The 22,342-nt window shown below is 49.9% G+C and overlaps 1 protein-coding gene across 2 annotated transcripts in view; it reads left to right on the forward strand.

Moving 5' to 3' along the window:
• The window catches only part of BCAR3 (BCAR3 adaptor protein, NSP family member), a 110,009-nt gene that overhangs the window by 80,911 nt on the left and 6,756 nt on the right, over positions 1–22,342 (forward strand). For both annotated transcript variants that reach the window (XM_080801835.1, XM_080801836.1), the window contains 6 exons: positions 2,131–2,573; positions 5,559–5,662; positions 6,731–7,383; positions 12,343–12,458; positions 15,944–16,115; positions 18,814–18,925. In XM_080801835.1, the coding sequence (XP_080657961.1) occupies positions 2,131–2,573; positions 5,559–5,662; positions 6,731–7,383; positions 12,343–12,458; positions 15,944–16,115; positions 18,814–18,925 (1,600 nt within the window). The remainder of the gene's footprint in view (positions 1–2,130; positions 2,574–5,558; positions 5,663–6,730; positions 7,384–12,342; positions 12,459–15,943; positions 16,116–18,813; positions 18,926–22,342) is intronic.

The following is a 22,342-nucleotide window of genomic DNA, read 5'->3' on the forward strand; positions in this document are numbered from 1 at the left end:
AATTACACCAACGACCATAGCCCCATGGCTTGGAATGTACTCTGTGCGGTTGTCATTTGGGGTGATAGCCGTGAGTGTTTTTTAATTTAAGATATAGAAACTGAAAAATATAAGTGCAGAATTAGGGTATAGAATTTCTTAGGGTTTGTTTTTTTTTTTAAGATTTTATTTATTTATTTGGCAGAGAGGCAGGCAGAGAGAAAGGTGGGGGAAGCAGGCTTCCCTCGAGCAGAGAGCCCGATGCAGGGCTCGATCCCAGGACCCTGGGATCATGACCTGAGCCGAAGGCAGAGGCTTTAACCCACTGAGCCACCCAGGCGCCCCTCTCTTAGTTTTTATCATAACCTGATCTGTCCAGTCACTCACCCAGGACAACATGACAGGAAAGGGGTGGGTGGAGGGGGGGAAGGGCATCATAGTTGTGACAATTTTTTTTAATGTAGTAGATCTCTCAGCACTATCAAAGAAATAATCTCTATTCTAACTTTTTTTTAAAAAAAGTTTAAAATTGATTGTAGAATATACAGAGAGTAAAATGAAGAAAATGAAATTCTCACCCATAATTCTCCCTCCTGGAGATAGCCACTGTGAACATTTTGATATAATTCCTCCTTCTAGGCTTGGCAAGTATGAGATCATACCACATAGACTTTTGCAACCCGTTGTCTTCATTTAATGATATATTCTGGGCCTTTTGTGCTGCTGTGAAATAGTCTTCCCCACCACCCTCCATTGTATGTATGTCCATTGTACACGTTCCCCACTCTTGGGTGGGCACCCTCACCAACAGGCTTTAAGATAACTACTATGTTTATAACTAATTATTTCCTCAGGCTCAATCCCAAGAAATGGAATTTCTGTGTGAAAACATATTCTTAAGGCAAAGATGCAAGTTTAAAGTAACTGTGGCAGCGCACTGTTGTGCGTGTGCTGATCCAGTGTTGGAATATCCTGGGAGAAATGTCCCAGTCTCATAAAACTCATGACCGTCACTACCATCCTTCTCTTTATGGTGATCATAAACTTTCGTCCCACTTGCAACAAGTGCAACTTTTCAGCCGCACGTCGTTTGATTGTTTAACGAATGGCCCACCATACCAGTAATAATGGTAGTTACAGCTAACCCTTTACTCCATTAAATCTTCATAGCCACTGTGTAGGTGACATTAACCCATTTTACAGGTGATGTAACTGAACCACAAAGAGATGACCTAACTTGTCCCAAGTCACCCAGCAGAGCCAGAGTGCAAACCCAGGCGGTCTGGCTGGAGGAGCCGCCATCTGCAACACAGTGTCGATCCTCCTTTTGCTATAAACATCAGCATCTTCATTGTTAACAGTTTTTGAGCACCTGCTGTGTTCCAGGCACTGTCCTAGTGCTTTGCCTAGATTATGTATGCAGATAACACTCCTCCAGTGAGAGGAGACACGGAGCTGACTTGGTCACAGGCCCGCCAGTGAGTGGCGAGCCCAGCACCCCACTCAAGTCTCTGCTCCCACAGCCTCTGGCCTCCCTTGCGTGTGGACCCCTTGCGTGTGGAGGATCCAAGCCGACAGAACCCGCTCCTCTGCCTGTTGGTGGTGGGGAGGAGGGATCAGGCTCCCTGGCCCTGCATTTCCTTCTTTCTTTCATTTTCTGTTGCTTCACTTGCTTCAGGTCTGCGTGCAGGTCATCTTCTCATGACACCAGCTGACCCACCCCATCTCAGAGAGCAGCCCTCGTCCCCTCCCAGGCACTTCTTATCTCCCTTCCCGATTGACTTTTTTCCTACCTTTACATCTGACCGGCCATCCCGGCTGCTTACTTACCCTCTGAGGTAGCAGGATCTCCACTCACCACAGAGGCCCCATGACGGTGGGGATGTAGGGAGGCCAGCGGGCTCCCCATCCCTGCCCTAAGCCAGGCGCCCCCAGCAGGACTCAGCACCTGGCGCCTTGTTGGTGGGCGTCCAGTAGTTCTTAGGTGAATGCCTGGGTCTTCTAAGAATTTGGTGTTTGAGAAAACAAAGAGCCCGCCGAAGAAGAGACAGAATAGCCTTGTCTCCTATCGGCCCCAAGAAGCGGAGCACGGTGCAGCTTTAACAGGAATGTTCACTTGCCCTTCCGACTCCCCCCCATTTTGTCCTGAAGGTGTCGGAAAACCTCGTGCAGCGGGATGGTGACTTTCTGGTCCGTGACTCTCTGTCCAGCCCCGGCAACTTTGTGCTGACCTGTCAGTGGAAGAACCTGGCTCAGCACTTCAAGATCCGCCGGACGGTGCTGCGGCTCAGCGAGGCCTACAGCCGCGTGCAGTACCAGTTCGAGACCGAGAGCTTCGACTCCATCCCCGGCCTGGTGCGCTGCTACGTGGGCAACCGCCGGCCCATCTCGCAGCAGAGTGGAGCCGTCATCTTCCAGCCCGTCAACAGGACGGTGCCCCTGCGCTGCCTAGAGGAGCGCTACGGCGTCTCGCCGGGCCGGGCGCAGGACGGCAGCCTCCCCGAGGTCCGGCCAGATGCGGGCAAGAGGCTGAGCCTCACCATGGGCGGCGTGCAGGCCCGGGAGCAGAGCTCGCCCCAGGGGAACCTCCTCAGGTGAGTCAGGGCCTCGCTGGGTGTGTCTGTTGGGGGGGGGTGCCGGGACCAACGGGGGCCCTCAGGACAGGCCCAGGCTTTGGTGACACGGGTGAGGAGCAGTGAGAGGTGCTCCTAAGGGTGCCACCTGTTACTGGAACAGCTGCCATGAGGCAGCACCTGCTGAGCTCCCAGCTGAGTTGGTGCATGCATGAGATGAGGCAGTTGCTGAGGAAGGGGAGGCCTGGCCAGGAGAGCTCTGTGAAGAAAGGAGGACTCTGGCTGCTCTGAGGACTAGGGAACATTTGGATACACACTGCAGAGGGGAGGGTGCTCCAGGCACGGGGCTCAGTGTGAGCATGTGCAGGGCTATAGGAGAGAACACGTGGGTAGATTAATGGGGCCCAAGGAAAGGGCCCAAGTAAGGAGCCAGTAGGGGCAAGCTTAGGGAGGTGACCCCAGCCAGATCATGGAGGCCTGAAAGCCACGCTGAAGGGTTTGAATTAGCCTCAGAGACTTGACATGGTGAAGGTCCTGAGAATGGAGCAGGGTGGCCATGTGTGGGAGGGGCAGGGAGGGAGCTCGGAGAAGGAAGACCTCTGTCAGTGAGTCGTGAGGGTCAGGCTGTGCAGGGGTAGAGGAGGGAGAGCCTGGGACTTTGGCTTCCTGGGACTCTCGTGCATGTGGGGAAGGTTGGAGAGAGGTGAGTCAGAGGGGGCAGACTCGGAGGAAAAACCAGTTGCTGCATCTGAGATACAGCCATAGGCTCATCTCTGAGTGCCAGCGTCCAGCAACAGTCTGGAGGTATGGGAGGGGAGTTCAACCTGAAGGCTTAGATTTGGGCTTGGTCCACATGGAAAGGGTGATTGACCTGGTGAGAAAAGATGAGATTCCTGAGATGGGAGACACTGAGAGTCTGGGGGCTATGTCCAAACCTGGGGACAGGGGAGAGAAGATTCCAGAGAACTGGAGGCCCGGCTGAGGCACCCTGCCCTTGACGGCCAGTGCTGTGTGCTGTCTTCACATAGGACCTGTCTCTCAGGGAGCTGGGTGCCTGTGCTGCCATCTGATCATTCGAGAGAAGGAGAGCAGGGAAAAGGCGGGCCTGGCAGGGTATAGACTAGCTCCAGACCCTTGGCGACACAGCCCCCTTCTCTGGCTCCCTGGCCTCTGAACTCACACGCCTAAACCAAGGATTCAGAAGCAAAACACAGGACTCTGGGCAATACACATGAGGCCGTGTGCTGCTGCAAAGCTCTGGTCCATGTTAGGCAGGGTCTGGCTGGGGACCCTGCCTACCTGGCCACAAATGCTGGTCTGCCACTGATCAAGCTACTTACCTTCTCTGGGCATCACTCTCCCCCACTGGAAAGATGGGGTTCGTGAGGGTTAAATGACTGAAGACTTGTGAAGTGCTTGGAACAGTGCCAAAGGGCTATGTAGGTGTGAATAATCATAATAAGGATTATTTGGGGAGGCAGTAGAATGTAGGACTCAGTTGCAGGGAGGAAGGCAAGAACTGATGCAAAGAAATTCTCCTTTTCTTAGTAATAAGAATGGACGTGTGATCCCTTAAAAATATTGAAGAGATGCTTCCTCCTTTGTTTCTTTTTTGAGTGTGGGAATTGGCTGCTTAACTGAGGAAGAGGAGGGTAATATAATGAAACAAGCCAGGGAGCATTGGGCAATGCCCAGAACCCCTGCCTGGGGCAGTGCTGGGCAGGAAGACCTGCCTCCTGGTCTATGCTCAGTGACCCAGATTTAGAAGAGAAACTTATTTTTTAAGATAAGGAATAGAAGACTGAGAAAGTCTCTCGATCAATGAAGCAGGCCCAACAGAGCCACTCTTGACTGCCCAGTGAAAGCAGAGTTTTTTGAGCCCTGCCCCTTCTTGGCCGCAGCAGCAGAAGGTCTGACAGTGGGGGCGGGGTGGGCTCCGCAGGGAAGCGCCTCCCCGCTGCTGTACGCCCTGCCCTCCCCCACCCTCCAGCCCACACCTTCCCTGACGTCGGCCCGCTGGTTGGCAGGCCAGCGGGGTGCGCCGCAGGTGGGGGTTCTGGGCCAGTAGAGTCTGGTTGCTCTGAGGATCGCTGCAGAAATACCACTTGGCTGAAGCCACTGCCTTTTGGAATTTGCCCTCTGCCCTGCCTTATCACTGAGGGCTTGCTGGAATTTCTCTGTTGCTGGGAGTTTGGGGTTTTTGGGGATAGGGGGGGTGTTTGCTTTTTTCTTTGTCGCTTGCACAGGGAGGAAAGAACTTAGCGATTTCGGTAACCTAAGCTTGTGGGAGGGCCAATTAAAGTTCATTACAATTTGACTGGTGGGGTGCAGTCTCTTCTTAGCAAAGGAGAGATTCTGTTTGTGGGGGCTAGAGAACTTCCGGGTCTAAGTAGGCAGGGGAGCAGAGGGGTTACTAGCAAGTTGTGTGGAAGGTGATATTTCCTTGCTTCCCTGCGTGGCTGTGCTCTGTGCCTCCCAGCGCGGGGCTCGGCGAAGGCCGGGCCCTACCCCAGCTCAGCAGGAGGCCTTCCAGGAGGAGGAGAGGGACTTTATTTGGGCGACATGGCAAACTTGCGCTGAAACGCAGGCTGCCCCAAGTCTTCCTTCCTAACTGACACCAGGAGGCATGGTGGAAAACGCCTTTCAGTTAAACAAGTCGTTCCTCCTGGGTCTGTAAGTAATTTTAAGCTCTGTTAAAAGTACACGAAATTCTGGTTCATCAGATTTTCCTGAGAGGATCATGAGATCTTTGCTCTGCTCTGCTCAGCCGGATGGAAGGGCTCAGAGGACCAGACTGGATTGGTCCCGGGGACATGGGGATGGAGCCTGGGGCACAATCCTGTGTTAACTAACCACCCCCAGCAGTCATTTCCTCCTCCAACAGACATTCCTCTACTGCTGGGATGTGCTGTACCCCTCAGCCTTCTCGTAAAAACTTTCCATGACGCTGCCTAAAGGTTTTATGATTTAATGACACGTTTCTGCTCCACTTATCTTTGGCTTCAGAAATAAAGAGAAGAGCGGTAGCCAGCCAGCCTGCCTGGATCACATGCAGGACCGACGAGCCTTTTCCCTCAAAGCGCACCAGTCGGAAAGTTTCCTGCCACTTGGTAGGTCTTGGGACCTTTTCTGGGAGGAGGGTGGCAGTGTTAGCCTGATTTCCTTCAGGCTGTTTCCCCGCTCCTTCTGGTCCTCTGGTGTGGGGACAACACAAGGCTCTGCCCTGTAGGCTGGAGGGGAAGGGGTTTGTGAAACTCTGTCGGAGATGGGTCACTTTATGTGTGCTAGCTAGCTTTTAAGCCTTACTACAAACCTTCCCATCGGGAATGATTATTCTCTTCTCCTTGTTGAGGACACTGAGGCACAGAGGTGACATAACTCCTCCAGGGTTACCCGTCCAGCCCCCTGTGAAGCCGGCATTTGAACCCAGGTTTTCTGATGCACGGCTCACCTGCTAACTGGTAGCCTTCATGACAGAGGAGCCTCTCTCTGTGCCCTCCCTGGGCGGAGGGGGCTGGGTCAGAGCTGGGCTTCCTGGGGGACCCTTCCTCCTCTCCATTCTCCTTTCGCAGCCAGAGGAGCGAGGAGCTGTGGGATGGGGGCAGACCTCGTCAGCAGCATTGTTAGTGAGCCAGGGATGGTTGGTCATTCATTATTTTTATAACTGACCCTCCTTGGGACCACAGGGTGATTTTCTTCATGCCCCGTGGTGAACCACTTCCATGTGGGTTAGCTCAGCATCTTGTCCCCCACTTCCTAGGGTGCCTCCGGCTCTCCCTCCAGGGTGGCTGGACCCACCCTGGCCATGAGAGTGATTCAGGCCCTCATGCTCTGTGACTGAAGACTTCTGTTTCTTAGGGCAAGACTAGATTACTCACTGCCCTCCTGGCGCATATGTCTTGTCCTTGACTGGACTAGCCTTCTCTGACCATAAAGTGACACTGCGGCCCAGCTGCTGGAAGTCACTGGCATTCAGAATCCCCCAGAAGTGGGGTGCGGCCAGCCAGCCCTCGAAATGCTCTGGATGGCACTAGGTTGGGCACTAGGTCCTAACGCATTATTTCTGGGAAGTGACAACTGAAACCCCAAGGGTGTGAATGGAGGAGATGTCACTCCAGGTTTGCCTTGTGTTCCCCCACACAGCTGAGCTTTTCCTGACCCTCACTTTTCCTCCACAGGCTGCAAGTTGCCCCCTCAGTCCCCAGGGGTGGACACAAGCCCCCGCCCAAACTCACCCGTTTTCAGGACGGGCAGCGAGCCCACCCTGAGCCCCGCACTGGTTCGGAGGGTCTCCTCGGACACTAGGGCAGGGGAGGCCCTGAGGGGCTCAGACAGCCAGCTGTGCCCCAAGCCACCCCCCAAGCCCTGCAAGGCACCCTTCCTCAAGGCTCCCCCATCTCCATCCACCTGGCTCAACTCGGAGGCCAACTACTGTGAACTGAACCCAGCCTTCGCTGCAGGCTGTGACAGGGGCGCGAGGCCCCCCATCTGTGCCCAGGACAGCTACGTGGAGCTGCTAAAGACCAAGCAGAACGGGGGGCCGGGTCCCCGGAACTCTGGCACCAGCTACTTGATCCTCGAGGATGACGGGGCGGGCCCTTGGGAGGCAGTGGCCGTGCAGATGGACCGGAGGCCAGAGGAGGGCGAGGCTGAGTTCGTGCTGCCCCGTCTGGAGACGGCCTCCTCATTCAGACCCAATGACTTTGAGTCGAAACTCCTTCCTCCTGAGAACAAGCCCCTGGAAATGGCAATGCTGAAGAGGGCGAAAGAACTGTTCACAAAGCACGACCCCAAGGTCATCGCCCAGCACATGCTGAGCACGGACTGTGTGGTAAGTGCCTGGGCAGGGGGTTTGGCTCTGTCTTCGGAGAGTTCAGACAGGGATGGCGGGCTGGCCTCGCTCCACCTTACCCTTTAAGTGCGGGGCTGGGAGAAAAAGTCAGAAGATAACCTGGGTGGGGATTTGTTTAAAGGGTGGGAAGCGCAGGCCTGGGACAACCTTTGCCCAGGTTGGAAGCTTGTAAAACTTCCCTCGGGCAGAGGGATGCCCCAGCCAGGCCTTCCCCAACCCCACGCTCCCCACTCCCCCCGCCTCTGCCCGCCCACCACCCCCCGCCCCCGCCACTGGCTGCAGGGTCTTCCCTGGCCTTAGCTCTGTCAGAACTGGGAGAGTCAAGTCCAAGGACAGAGGACTGTAGATGAAAATGTACTTTCTGGAGTCATAAAGCCTAGGTTATTTTTATTTTATTATATGTGATGCGTTCTGTGGACATATACACACACGTCATACATTTATTGTTACTCAAATGGGCTTGAGAATAGACATTTTAAAATTTACCCTGTTTTTTTTTTTACGAGTAATACTTGCTCAATTTAGAAAAATTATGAAATACAGTTTAAGAGAAAAGAAAAAAATTACACAAGGTCTACTTTCCTGATGATCACCATGGTTAACATTTGTTCTGCAAACTGATACATGTCAATAATTTCATGCACATGTTTGTGTTTACCGCAGGCCTGAACAGATGATTCTATTTTATTGTACTTTTTTTCTAAACATACTATTTTAAACCCTGAGTCTTTGACCAAACAACATAGTATGATTATCTTTTCATGTGACTAAATAAATATATGTTTACATCATCATCAGTTTTGACAGTAAGCATTTCTTTTAGATATGGGCAGCTTTTGTTCATGAGTGACCCTATGGCAAGGTTATCCTTTAGAGACATCTTTCTAGAAAGCAAGTGTCTTAGACTGGGAGGGACTCAGCCTACCCCTCAGTTACAGAGACAGATCCAAGTGTTGGAGCAGCAGGTAAGGCCTTACTTAGTGAAATTTAAAGCCCTTATTCGTTCAGGAAGTCAGTTACCTTCAAAGTTCAGAGCCTGTTTAGGAACTGAGTTTTCCTCATGACTCACGGCAGGAAGTGTAGTCTCTGAGCAGCGCCCTGGGGACTCCCTAGTTGGTGGAGCTCACAGGGGGACAGAAGGCCTCCCAAAACAGCCTTGAGGAACTTGAAGCAGGTGCTAGCTGTTCTGAGCTCTACAACCCAGCGCCTGGAAGTGGGTCTGAGGGATCTCTCAGTACCTAGTTGGCAGGCCCGGGGGTGGGGTGTGTGTGTATGGCAGGGAATGGGGGCGCCCTGGGGAACAGATCTGGAGAGAGGCCAGGCTGAAGAACAAGGGTTTGTTCACGTGGTGGGTTGGGTGTCCTTGGTCAGTGCTCACAGGTCATATTAAATGCTTACCTCACTTAAAAGCGGGCTAAACCCGTTCGGGCAGTATGAGGATTTAAGACTCCTGTTCTGTTTCCTGGCCTGGACTCTAGGACGCCAGTAGGCCAGGAGTCTGGTGTGAACCTGCCTGAGTTCTCCACAGAGGGAGGTCCTCATAGAAACATGGATCAGGGTTGACAGAACAGCCTAATTCCCAGGAGGAAATGAATCCTTCTTCCTGTGACTTCAGACAGTGCTTGGAGGATCTAGGAGGGTCTAGGAGGAAGTGAAACGCCTCACTGTCCTTTGGCAGGAGAGTCTAGGATGTTCCTACCACCTTGGCAGCCATGAATCTAGAGTTCAGATCTGTTCTCGACTGAAGGAACATGAAGCTTGCCCTTTTCCTTGTTTGGTTTCTTTCTTTGCATTTTGTCCTTCTGGTCGGGTCCCTCTCCCCTGTTTGCCTTTAGGCATTCCCTGGAAGAAGGGCTGGATAGAGCCCCCTGGCAGTAAGGTGGAGACCAGGAGCAGAAAGCCGCTGGACTCTGCTCACCTTCGGTGTCCAAGGGCAGGGCTGTTAATAGTCTTCCTGCCTCCCTCCGGAGTCCACTGCCATTTGCTTTTTCTCTTCCTGAAACCACTGACTTTAGGGCTTTGCCAACAAAGCAGACACAGCATCTCTGAGGGACATAGACGGGCTGTTGTTACGCACTCCAAATGTAGGGACCACCCGATAGGGCCACTCAGAAGCTGAGAAGAGACACTGGACAGTGTTTGGGACCCAAGCACTGGTTCCCACCCCCTGCAGAGCCCGGGGCTGATGCCCGCAAAGGCCATCCTGACAGTGGCTGGCCTGAGTGCCTCACGGCTGCCTGTCTTGCAGTGTCAGCCCCTCCTGGGCAGAGCTGGGTGGAGGGCATCCACTGAGCCCCTCTCACCCTGCAGATGGGCACTATCCTGGCCTCCCGCTGAGTGCAGCCTGTCTCCTACCCATTTGTTGCAGTATCTAGAAGTGGGGCCCCGTAGGTGAGAGTTGGCCTCTGGGGATGAAATCCCTGAGTCTGATTCAGGCTCTCAACTTTCCGATTCTTTCTGTCCCCACCTGTAAAAGGAGGAGAACCATACCAGCTGCCCAGGTGGTTGTGAGGACTACGACTAAATGAAGTAACTTATGTAGACCCGTCCACACACCATGCCCGACCAGAATGAGGCTAGGTCTTGGCTAGTGTTGGGTATTTAGCCTTGCTTTAGCACCTGCTGTGGGGTGGTGGGGGGTGGGGGGATGTGAGTGAGGAGACAACAGTGATACAGGACTTCAGACCACAGCCCAGGTGGGAAATGCTCTGCAGGGGAAGGCACAGGAACTGTGGGGCCTCTGAAGCACAGTCTTAAACGTGGAGGAAGGAGGGGACATCTGAGATGAGTTTTAAAGACTGAATAGGAATTGACCAGAGGAAGAATGCAAAAAGCGTCTTCTGGGTGGCAAGCGGTGGACGTGTGCAGACGCCACTGTCAAGGGTTGGGTTTACAGAGGACTCACTGTGTGGCAGTGAAGGTGGGGATGGAGTGGGGAGGGGGTGGGACTTGCAGGTCTTTCCTTGGGTGTTAAGTCTCTACTTCTGGGCTCATTCCAGGTTGTTGCTTCAAGGCACTTTGCAGTTCAGTGAGGGGACAGGCCCGTGAGTGCATAGGGCAGATCAGAGTCCTCTGCTAAGGGCAGCAGAAATGGTGGGCAGAGCCAGGCAGTCTCACTGCAATTCAGAAGATCCCTTGGCAGCTGCGAGGAGGGCCAGCCCCCCCCCCAGCACCCCCGTGGGTCACAGCAGCTCCCTCAGGCAGTCTGGAGATCCTGTAGAGTAAGGATAGCTGAGATCAGAAGAGCAGAGGGAGGCTGGAATGCCCCACCTGGGAGTGCTGAGGTGGCGTGCCGGGTGTGTCTCATAGTAGATCCTCTGGAAGCGTCCATCCCTCCTCTCCGAGCTACATGGCTCTGGGCATTTTCCCAGAGGACCAGATCCAAGTTCTGCAGCCTTGGGGCAAGCAGGTGTCAGTGTATCCTGGCAAACCCCCAGGAAAGTGAGCGGGGGTTGCATGTTCACACTGAAGGAAACCGACTTGGAGGCTTCTCTCTCAGAGCAGGGATCATTCTGGTTAGTAGTGCTTCGGGCACAAAACTGAATCAGTGATAACCATTTGAATCTCATTACACAGACTATGTGTGAATTGGAGGGTGCCCACCACTCGGAGGCTGGGTTTGGAGGCTCTGATGGTGCAGCTGTCTAAACAAGCAAGCGAAGTGTGTGACCGCAGGTGGCTGGGGGTACATCTGGGTTGCTTGACCATGCTCAAGGTGTAAATCCCTTTCCAGAGATCTGGCCACAGTTCTTCCCTCTTCTACATGCCAGTGGTTCACAACTCATATTTTCAAGTGGCTTTAAAGTCATTTGATCCTCTGCAAAGTCCTTGAGAAAGGCGAACCTAGCAGCTGCATTAGAGAAGGAGACACTGAGGCCCAGAGAGCATAGTAGGAATCTGGCACCCTGTACCCCAGTCTGTCTCTGCATAGCTAATTCCCACAGCTCCACTTCCCCAGGGCTGACAGTGGTTCCTTTGCTCAACCACCGAAGTTAGGGATCAGGGTTGTTAGTATCAGCCAAACGTCAGGTGTTTTTTGTAGCCTGTTACGAAGACAATCTGGACTGATGCCTGGGATCATTATAGTCGAGGACAACTCCAGCAGGAGGAGGAGGAGGAATTGTTCTGTGCCTGCCACGTGTCCAGACTCGATCGGACGCACCGTGCCTGCTGGTTGCCTCATTAGACATCAGGATGCTGCAGAGTGTCATTAGCCTGGTGTTGTCGAGATGCAGAGACTCGGCTGTAACATTTCGAGGCAATGTGTGATAAATACGAATGGTCGACTTATACCTGGTACCGGTAGACAGTGATTACACACTAGAGGCAAGACCAGGAGCTGGCTGGGACAGACAAAGGTTTTCTGTAAGGAAGGCCTCCTAGGGAGAGAAGGGGGTATGCTTGAGACCTTGGGTTTCAAATTGCTGTGCATGTTTCTAATGGTTTCCAGACATATGGTGCCTTGACTGAGCTCAGGGGAGATATAATTAAGGGTAACAGTGGCCAGCCCTCGTGGGAAGTGAGAACACAAACAGCAGACCTGGCGGCAGAGATGCAAGCCCTCGGCCCGGTCGCTGTCCCACCACAGGGACTCCCCACCCAGTGCGCTCGCAGCCCTGCCGCCGGCAGCGGGACCCGGCCCCTGGTGGCCAGGAGCTGGCAGGGCGACGCCGTTGGCCAACTGGCCAGAAACATCAGATCTGCAGATTCTACGGACTGTGCTAGGGGCTTTCCTCTCCGGTTTTGAATTCCCGTGGTGTCTTGGAATTCTTCTAATCTCGTCTAGAAACTCTCTGTGGGGAGGCTGCTGCCTGAAAGGAAACGCAGCAAGCACATCCACACCATCCCGGTTTCGTGTCTTTCTTTTCACGTGCTGCGTTCGTGTTCATGGTGAGCCCGCTCCCTGATCCAGTCCGTCTCCGCTTGCGTTCTCAACAGGTCACGAGGATACTTGAAGTCTCGGAAGAGATGAGGAAGAACATGGGCGTGAGCTCAGGCCTGGAGCTCATCACCCTGCCTTATGGCCACCAGCTGCGCCTGGACATAATTGAAAGGTGAGCCGTGCTGCCCCCCCCCCCCCGCATTTCGGGCCCATCAGCACAGCAGCATTTGGAACCGATGAGGGCCCAGCACCGACCCGGCCAGGAGCCTTTCCCTTCTCCCAGAAGCCTTAGCCACAGAATTCCTGGAGAGGCACAAAGTAGCTGGCACAGAGGAAGTCAGGGAACAAAGAACACAGTCCTGTCCCTGCTCCAGGAGGGGGTGGAGGACGGAAGAGACTGTTGGCCCTCGCTAGCAGAAGTCACCCCTGTCGCCAGCCTGGGTGGCGCGGACATCTAGCCCCCCACAGCTCCACCTCCCTGAGCGGCGGCTGCTCTGTCCCTCCGGAGTTCAAGACCGCGCCAGGACTAAGGAGATCGTGGGAGAGGTTGGGAAGAACAGAGTCTGAACGGTGTTTTCTTTGAGGGGTGGGCAGGGGATGGCAGCACTCAGGGCCCCTAGCCTCTGAAGCCTCACTGCCCCCTTCTCCCAGTGTCCCCAAAACCCAGGCTGCCCGCGAGACCCACATGCTGCAGCGTTGGAGGTTTAGAAATCAAAAAGACAGAAATAGCGAGGCCTGTTTTTAAGAGACGTGCTAGACTAGATTCCCGTATTGCCGCAGACATTGGACTTGTTGACACACATGAAAAGACCGTTGATTTGGGCAAGACTGTCTTGTTATCTTAAGTGTCCTATTTTTCCAGCCAGTTTCCTAATTGTCACGACACAAACGTGGGTTGTAATGGACACCCAGACATTCTAGGTCATTAGCGCCATCCAGTCTGAGCTGTCGGCTGAAATGTGGCAACTGAGGGACACACTGTTGTATTTTACTGTGGACTCTTTCTGGTGTAAACAGCCACATGTGGCTGGTGGATGGTGCAGTCCTAGGATGTCAGCCCCTAGAAAGTAAACAGTGCATTTCAGGGAGCCTGAGGGATCCACACAGCCGCTTTCTAGGTTCCCTGGCCAGAAAGCAGATGAGCCGGCCCCCATGCCACTGTGGCTTTGGTTCCCAGCCACAGAGAGAAAACACCCAGAATGCCGAATGAAAGGCTTCTGGGAGGCAGGAGGTTAAGACATGGTCGTTGGCTTTGTTCATTCTTGTCGTTGAATGGCTTTGGAGAATTGTGAATGCTCCTCCTTTTCCTACAGGCTTTCCGAGATTCTAGCCTCTCTCTGCAGGCACCCTCTCCCCTCCCCAAGCTCCAGGGGCCTGCTTCTCCTCTAGTTTTGCCCTCTGTTGTTGCTGGTCCTGTGGTCACGGTTTCAACAGAGGTGAGCCCTGCTATCACACGGCCCCATTCCTCATGCAAAGTGTGTCAGTGCCAAGCCCCCAGGTTCCAGGCCTTACTTTATCCCGGTCGCTGGGTACACTGTACATGAACTTGGGTTTAGGCAGCGGTCGGCAGGCTGGGGGCTCCTCCAGACTGTTTTCGGACTTCCTTGCCGGTCTCCTTATCGCCAATTCCCCGAAGCCTCTCTCCTTGCTCTGCTTCCTGGTCAGGGCTGACCTGGGGGATCTGCCTGCTAGAGCCTGGGGAGCGGGGTTTCCTCCTTACAGGGTGTGTACTGCATAAAGGCCGAGAGGATAGCCATTTCAAAGGGTCAGATGACAGCAGCTTCTTGTGTTCGAGAATCAAATACAGACCACCCTTTATTTTCAACACACCACCTCACCCATTCCAGGCCTACTGAGCGGAGATGGCCTGTGTATAACGTTCAGTGTCTGTCCTTGCCACCCACCCGAGCATCTGCCTCAGACCTGCCATGCTGTGTTTTTCCTGCAGCAGTGGGTATGGGAGCTCATAGGCACACATTGGTTGAATGAATGGATAGAACTACTCTGATCTTAAAAAAGTAGAGAACCTATCTTTAATTAAGGGCAGTTTAAAACACAGGAAAAAACAGTGAACAGAAGGATCCATTGAAGGCAACACAGGAAGCCAGTGTACTGTTAGTTAAGAGAAACATCTGAAATGCTCAGCTCAACCTTAACACTTTGCAAATAAGTAAGAAAACTCTTCAATAAATTCAGCAAGTAATAAAAATATACTTTATGTTAGGATCCATGAATGAAGACCTCAGGAAGAAGAAGAAAAGGCAGATAGAGACAGACTGACAAAATGGACGAGGATGCAGAGAAAGATGTACACATGGAGACAGTTGTGGTCACAACTACCATTTGCGAGGGGCCTCCTGGCGACAGGAACTCTAGTGATTTTGACACTCCCACACCCTCTCTCTTTCTCACAACAACGCTTGCTCCCATTTTTACAGTGAAGAAATGGAGGAATGGAGCAGTTAGGTAAGAGCCTGTGGTCATACCATGAGTGAGTGCACCTGCACCCCCCAAGACACACACACTCGGAGAGAGCAGAGCTCATCACTTATAATCACTAGAGACAGTGGTGGGACTAGGCACTTGATAAGTCATGCCACTGTTGGCTCAAGGCACTGAGAGCATGCCGGACACTACGGGCCTGCAGAGAGAGGAGCATGGCCATGGAGTGACATCCTTGGCTGTGAACCTGGAGAACAAGGTGGCCCTGGAACGCCAAAGGCATGTTGTATTTTGGTAACCATTGCCGTGGATGGGGGCTTCACCTCCGGCACTGGTACCACGGCCTCAGGGAGATTTAACAGAGGCCATTCTGGCCCAGTGCCGTCAACTCGCTGGTCGCGGTTGAGGGAGAGAAGGAAAGGATTGCAGTCTGTGCTGCCTACCATCAGCGGAGACTGCTCTGTGACCCCATTCATATTAGTCCCATTGTCCTGTGGAGACTTCCTGTTGTGGGTCTGTGAGCTTGACCCGGGTAGTATAGGGTAAGAAAAGGGAGGATTTGGGCAGATACAAGATTTCTTTTTTATTAGGCTCTGACTTGGAGGGAAATTCCCATCCGTCAGCTGCGCAGTCTTTGTCCACATCTCCATTCACCTTCCGGCCTCTTGACCAGAGCCACACTCTCTCCATCTGAGTTCCTCATGCCTTCTGAAGTGCTGAGACCCGTGTCGTTGTTTTGGGTCAAGCATACTCTCTCATTTTTCTGTTATTCTCCTTTCCCGGTCCAGGGTGCCCAGGGGAGGTGGCCCAGGGCTTCCCTGAGGATGGGATTCCCCAGCGTGTGAGGGTACCAGGGGTCTCCCCAGACCTCTTATGGTGGAAGTTACAAGGAGCCCTGTGTACTTCGGAGCAGCTTCACCCGAGAAGGGCCTCCTCGTGCTCCAGATGGTGGGCTGAACGTGGCCCTGTCCTGGGCAGTTGTCCTTTCTGACTCTAAACAGTGCATCCTTGGAGGCCTGGCCAAGGCCCTCCTGCTGTCAGCCTGGGGGAGGGGATCTCACCGTTGAAATCGGCACCCAGAGAGTCTGAGCTGCCAGCGCCTCACAGGGCGAAACAGCAAACGGCATAAATCTAGTCCTTTTCCTGGCTGGTTTGCATTCCTTTCTTCCTAGTCCTGTCTGCCCTATGCCTGACCCCTGGTCTCCTCCTTCCCAGACACAACACGATGGCCATCGGCATCGCAGTGGACATTCTGGGCTGCACGGGCACTCTGGAGGACCGAGCGGCCACCCTCAACAGGATCATCCAGGTGGCGGTGGAACTGAAGGACTCCATGGGGGACCTCTACTCCTTCTCGGCCATCATGAAAGCCCTAGAAATGCCACAGGTAAGTCTCCCCTGGGTCGGTGTGCCCTGCACTCCTGTGTGGACTTAGAGTTCTGAAAGTAGGACTGCAAGCCCAGGCTTAGCAAAGCACCCATGTTTTTAGGCAGTCCCAAAAGGCCGACTAAATCTTAGTGAAAGCAGCTCTGATTAGGGGCAACCGAAAGCAGTGTCAAAAGTGTTTCAGCTCCGTTTTTAAAAACTGGATCGTTGTTGACGGTGCACACCTTCTCTTTGGTGTTCCAGAGGAGGAGGCGTCCTCAAGAACAATCGGTATTCCTTAAGAACCAATCAGCAGATATGTCTGGCTGACGTGTGTCATAGAAGAGACTTCCCATCTGTGTCACCAGACAATTGGGGAGCTTATCTCTGAGAATCCCCAGAGTGGTTTGTCTCAAAATTATGTTGCTCAGATCACCTAAAACAGACTTGTGTTTAAAAATTCAGATTTCTAGCCCATCTGCCACTTAAGCCCCTAATTAGAGTTTCTGAAGTCAGGCCCCTTGCATTTATCTGCTTGGATGGGCTGTTTTTAGGATGAGTGTCAAACCAGAGAGGCTGTGTTTAAAGTCCAGTAGATCTGAGAGAGGAAAAGTTGTTCTGTCATCTTGATTGCCTTGGAATCCGTGGTCCCATTTTGGTTCTGTCTCACAAGCCCTGGATGTGTGTAATCTCACCCTCGGGGTCCTCCCGTCCTATAAACCCAGTCTGCAACTGGTAACACCGAAACCGCTGGTCATTTAGCTTGGCTCTTTGCTAACTACAGACTGTCTCTGAAAGCCTGCTGGGCACTCACTGAAAAGCCACTGCTGCTGCTAGGGAAGACCCCACAGTCACATGTCCTGTAAGTCAGAGCATGTTAGGAACGTCATTTCCTGGCATTAAAGCAAGGTCACCCTTAAGACAAGCTGAACAACTTAGGGCCTTCACCAGGAAATTTTGAGGAGAATCAGTTCCAACCACAATATCCTAAGAGTTTAAAAACTCCTTAGATGCCTGGAATTTTATAGGATCCATACTTGAAATAAGAAAATCCAGCTGTATTTTCATGATATGCTGACTCCTATTACTAGCAGGGGTTATAATTTTTCATTCCAGTGTTTTTCATTTGCATCGTATTTATTTTTTCTCACCCAGAACGGCCTGTAATTTTGGAAGGCTGCGGCATCAGGCTAAGTTGGGTGTAGTCCTCCAGCCCAGAGCTTCCTCTGAGGGTGTGCTTGCCATCCATGGTTAGGGGCGTCTCCCAGCGCACCTTAATATGCCTGTGCAGGGGGCTCCCTGGCCTCCGGCACCATCAGACTGTGCCCTGCTGGACCCCTTCAGCAGTGAGGGCGTGCAGTCCTCCAGGGCATTTGGGCCCCCCACAGTGAGCTAGGACGCTGCCAGGAGAGGGAGGTGGCAGACCCAGGGAAGGCTGAGGGGGGACTCCTATCACTCCTGGGTGTCCTCATCCAAATCTGACCCTGTACTGTGGGCTCACGTGCCTTCTCTTCTCAGCTTCCAGTCTCAAGAAAGAGCGTCCAGCAGAGTGCGCCCAGACGAGAGACCGGGGCTACTTTGGGAAAGCAGATGCTTCGGGGAGGGGAAGAGAAGGGACAGGAAGAAGAGAGAGGTGCATGGGGTGGGGGGTGGGCAAAGGAAGACAGGTCACCTTTCTGTCCCAGCAGACCTGCTGGTGCCGATCATTTCTCCCCTTCCTCTGGGAAGATGCAGCTCTTAGAGGCCAAGGGAATGAATCTCTTCTCTGTCACTTACCAGCTATAATAACCTGGAGCAATCTAACTATTCTCTTTTGGTTTCTAATCTATAAAACGAGGCCAAAATACTGCCTCATAGGGCATTGGAGGATTAAATGAAATTCTTCAAATACCCGACAAAGAGTTGGCATTCATTCCCCCAAATATTAGTGCCCTTCCTCTTTCTTGTTTTATGGAAAAAACAAAAAACTTCAGACACTCCAGCTTGCTGGTTTTATGGTATGAGTGGGGGTTGTCTGTCTTGGGGCAGTCAGAGTCAGTGGCATATGTTGGCATTGACTGTTCTAAAAGAACAGAATGAAAAGGGACGAGTGAGTGGCATCATGTGGTCTGGGCAATCTTCTGTGTGTCTCAGACATTATTACTTATGAGGAAATGAAAATGCTATACATTACATTCCTACATGCTTTCATCAGTATAACCTCTGTGGACAGTTGGCAATTCCCATCAACATTTAAAATACATGTATTCTTTGACCGTGTAGTCCCATTTCTGGAAATTTATACCCCCAATATTTTCACACACATACACATTTGCAAAATCTTCACAAGGTAATTTCATAATAGAAAAATTTTGTGAAACTCTTCTCTATGGGAGACTAGGTAAACTTTAGCTTATCAGTAAACTGGAACATCATTCAGAAGTTTAACAAAATAAGGCTCTTCTGTGCTGTTTTATACATACTTGAATGATTTCCAAGCAAAAAACTGAAAAATGTATAAAGCGTGATATGCCTTTTATTTTAAAAGTTGTATATGTGTATACACAAAAACCTGGACACATACAAGAAACTGATGAATTGTCTCTGGGACAGGTCGTTAGAACAACACAGAACAGGGGCAGGGGCAGGGATTAGCCTTTCTGTATACACTGCTTTTAGCTGCTTTGACTTGTTTCTAAAAAGAGCCTTTTCCAAAATGATAACACCTTTCTCTCTTCCAGATCACAAGGTTAGAAAAAACATGGACTGCCCTGAGGCACCAGTACACCCAAACCGCGATCCTCTATGAAAAACAACTGAAGCCTTTTAGCAAGATCCTGCATGAAGGCCGGGGTGAGTACAGGCTCAGCTTGAGTGGGAGTGGTGGTCGCCCAGCATGTATCTGTGGGACCGTTAGGTCTGCTCTGCTCTGGTTTGATCAGAGCCTTTAGCGGGACATTTCATGAGATCCGAGGTATCTGTAGGATTGTTGATGGATCATTGAGGCTTTTATCAGATGGCCACGTCATTTCTAGAAGAACTGCGGTTGCTAAAACAGGACTTGGCCTACCAGTCACCTCACTCCGTGCTTTCCTTTCTTAATTGAGGTGTAATGTATGCAACGTTGTATTAGTTGTCAGTAGACAATGTAATGAGTCAATATTTGTATATACTACAAAATGATCACACTCCAAATAATATCCACATCATATACAGTTATCAAATTTTTCTTTCTTGTGATGAGAACTCTCAAGATCCACTCTCTCGGTTACATTCAAACAATGCAGTGTGGTATTAACTGTAGTCACTGCGCTGTACATTACCTCCCCATGACTTACTCCCTTTGTACCTGGAAATTTGTATCCTTTGACCCTCTCCACCCATTTTGCCCACCCCTGACCACCAGCCTCAAGCAACCACCAATCTGTTCTCTATAACCATGAACTGAGGGGATTTCATTTTTGGTTCTATTTTTTTTAGATTCTGCATACAAGTGAGATCAGATAGTATTGCTCTTTTTCTGTGATATATTTCACTTAGCAGAATGCCCTGAAGGTCCATTCATGTTGTCAGACAGCAGGATTTCATTTCTTATTTTTATGATTGAATAATATTCCTGTGTGTGTGTGTGTGTGTGTGTGTGTGTGTGTGTGTGTAGTTAGTTATAAATATATATATAAGTATACCACATTATCCATTCCTCCGCTGGTGGACACTTTGGTTGTTTCCATAATCTTGGCTACTGTAAATAATGCAGTGAATGTGGGGTGCAGACATTTTTTAAAGTACTTTTTTTTCCTTCAGATAAATAGCCAGAAGTGGAACCACTAGGTAATATGATAGTTCCATTTTTAATCTTTTGAAGAATCTCCATACTGTTTTCTGCAGTGGCTGTGCTAACATACATGCCTGCCAGCAGTGCACAAGCATTTTCTTTTCTCCACATCCTTTCCAATATTGTTATTTGTCTTTTTGCTATAGCCATTCTAATAGGTATGAGGCAATATCTCATTGTGGTTTTGATTTGTGTTTCCCTCATGTTGAGTACCTTTCCATGTACCTATTGACTATCTACATCTCCTCTGGCAAAATGTCTATTCAGATCTGCCTTTTTTGTTGGATTTTTTTTTTCCTGTTGACTTGTGTGAGTTTTTTATATATTTTGGATGTTAACCCCTTATCAAATAGTGATTTGCAAATACTTTCTCCCATGCCGTAGTTTGCCTTTACATTTTGTTGATGGTTTTCTTTGTTGTGCAGAACCTTTTTAGTTTGATGTAGTCCTACATATTGATTTTTGCTTTGCTGTCTTTGCTTTTGTTGTCAGAAAAAATAATCACCAAAACGAATGTCAGGGAGCTTCTGCCTCTCTTTTCTTCTAGGAGTTCTGTGCTTGCAGGGGTCACATTCAAGTGTTGAATCCATTTTGAGTTGATAATTGTGTATGGTGTAGGGTAGTGCCCCATTTTCTTTATTTTACATATGGCGCTCCAGTTTTCCCAGTACCATTTATTCAAGAGACTGTTCTTTCCCCATTGTATGTACTTGGCTCTTTTGACATAAATAAATGGGCATGGGTTTCTTTTTGAGCCCTCAATTCTGTTTCATTGATGTAGGTGTCTATTTTTATGCTAATACCATACTGTTTGGATTACTATAGCTTTGGAATCTAGTTTGAAACCAAGGAGCATGATACCTCCAAGCTTGGTTCTTTCTCAAAACTCCTTTGGCTATATGGGGTCTTCTGTGGTTCCCCCATATTTTAGGATTGTTTGTTCTATTTCTGTGAAAAATGCCATTGGAGTTTTATAAGGATTGCATTGACTGTAGATTGCTTTATATAGTATAGACATTTTAACAATATTAACTCTTCCAAACCATGAACACAGAATATCTTTCCATTTGTTTGTGTCTTCTTCAATTTCTTTTATCAGTGTCATATAGTTTTCAGTATATAGGTCTTTCAGCTCCTTGGATAAATTTATTTTTAGGTATTTTATTCTTTTTGATAGTTTCTTATTAGTGTATAGACATGCAGCAGACTTTTGTATATTAATTTTGTATTGTGCACCTTGACTGAATTCATGTATTAGTTCTAACAGGTTTTGGTGGAGTTTTTGTTTTCTATATATATTATGTCATCTACAAATAGTGACAGTTTTACTTCTTTCCAATTTGGATGCCTTTTATTTTTTTCTTGCCCATTTGCTCTGTCTAGGACATCCAATACTGGATAAAAGTGGTGAGAGTGGGCATCCTTGTCTTGACCCTAGAAAAAAAGCTTTCAGCTTTTCAGCCTTGAGTATTAGCTGTGGGTTTGTCAGATATGACCTTCACTATGTAGAGGTGCGTTCCTTCTATACCTTCCTTGAGAGTTACCATAAATGGATGTTGTAATTTTGTCAAATCCTTTTTCTGCATCTATTAAGTTGATCCATATGTTTTTTTTTTTTTTTTTGAGAGAGAGAGCACACAAGCAGTGGGGAGGGGCAGTTAGGGAGAAGAAGAAACAGACTCCCCACTGAGCAGGGAGACTGATGCCGGACTCAATTCCAGGGCCCTGGGATCATGACCTGACCCAAAGGCAGATGCTTGACTGACTGAGCCACCCAGGCATCCCTGTATGCTGCTGCTTTAGAATGGAATACTCTGTATATATTTGTGAAGTCCATCTGGTCTAACAGGTTATTAAGGCCAATATTTTCTTACTGATTTTTTGTCTGGATGATCTAGCCAGTAAGTGGAGTATTAAAGTCTTCTATTATTATTGTATTGTTGAGGTGCTCCTATGTTGGGTACATAAATATTTACAAATGTTATATTCTCTTATTGAATTGACCTCCTTATATAATGCTTTTTTTGCTTTCGTTTCTTATTACAGTCTTGTTTTAAAGTCTATTTTGTCTGATATAAGTATAGCTACTCAAGCTTTGTTTTGGTTTCCACTTGCATGATTATCTTTTTCCATCTCTTCACTTTCAGTCTGTGTGCATCCTTATATCTGAAGTTAGTCTCTTGTAGGAAGCATAAAGATGGGTCTTTTTTAATCCATTCCGTTGCTTATGTCTTGATTAAAACATTTAGTCCATTTATATTTGTTGATAGGTGTGTATTTTTTGCCATTTTGTTCATGGTCTTCTAGCTATTTTATCCTTCCTCTCTGCTCATTTCTTTATCTCTTATTCTCTTCTTTTGTGGCTTGGTGATTTTCTTTAGTGCTATGCATGGATTCCTTTCTTTTTATCTTTTGTGTATTTACTGTAGGTTTTT

This window comes from Martes martes, assembly GCF_963455335.1.
Source record: "Martes martes genome assembly, chromosome: 4".
In the NCBI taxonomy this organism is placed as follows: Eukaryota; Metazoa; Chordata; class Mammalia; order Carnivora; family Mustelidae; genus Martes; species Martes martes.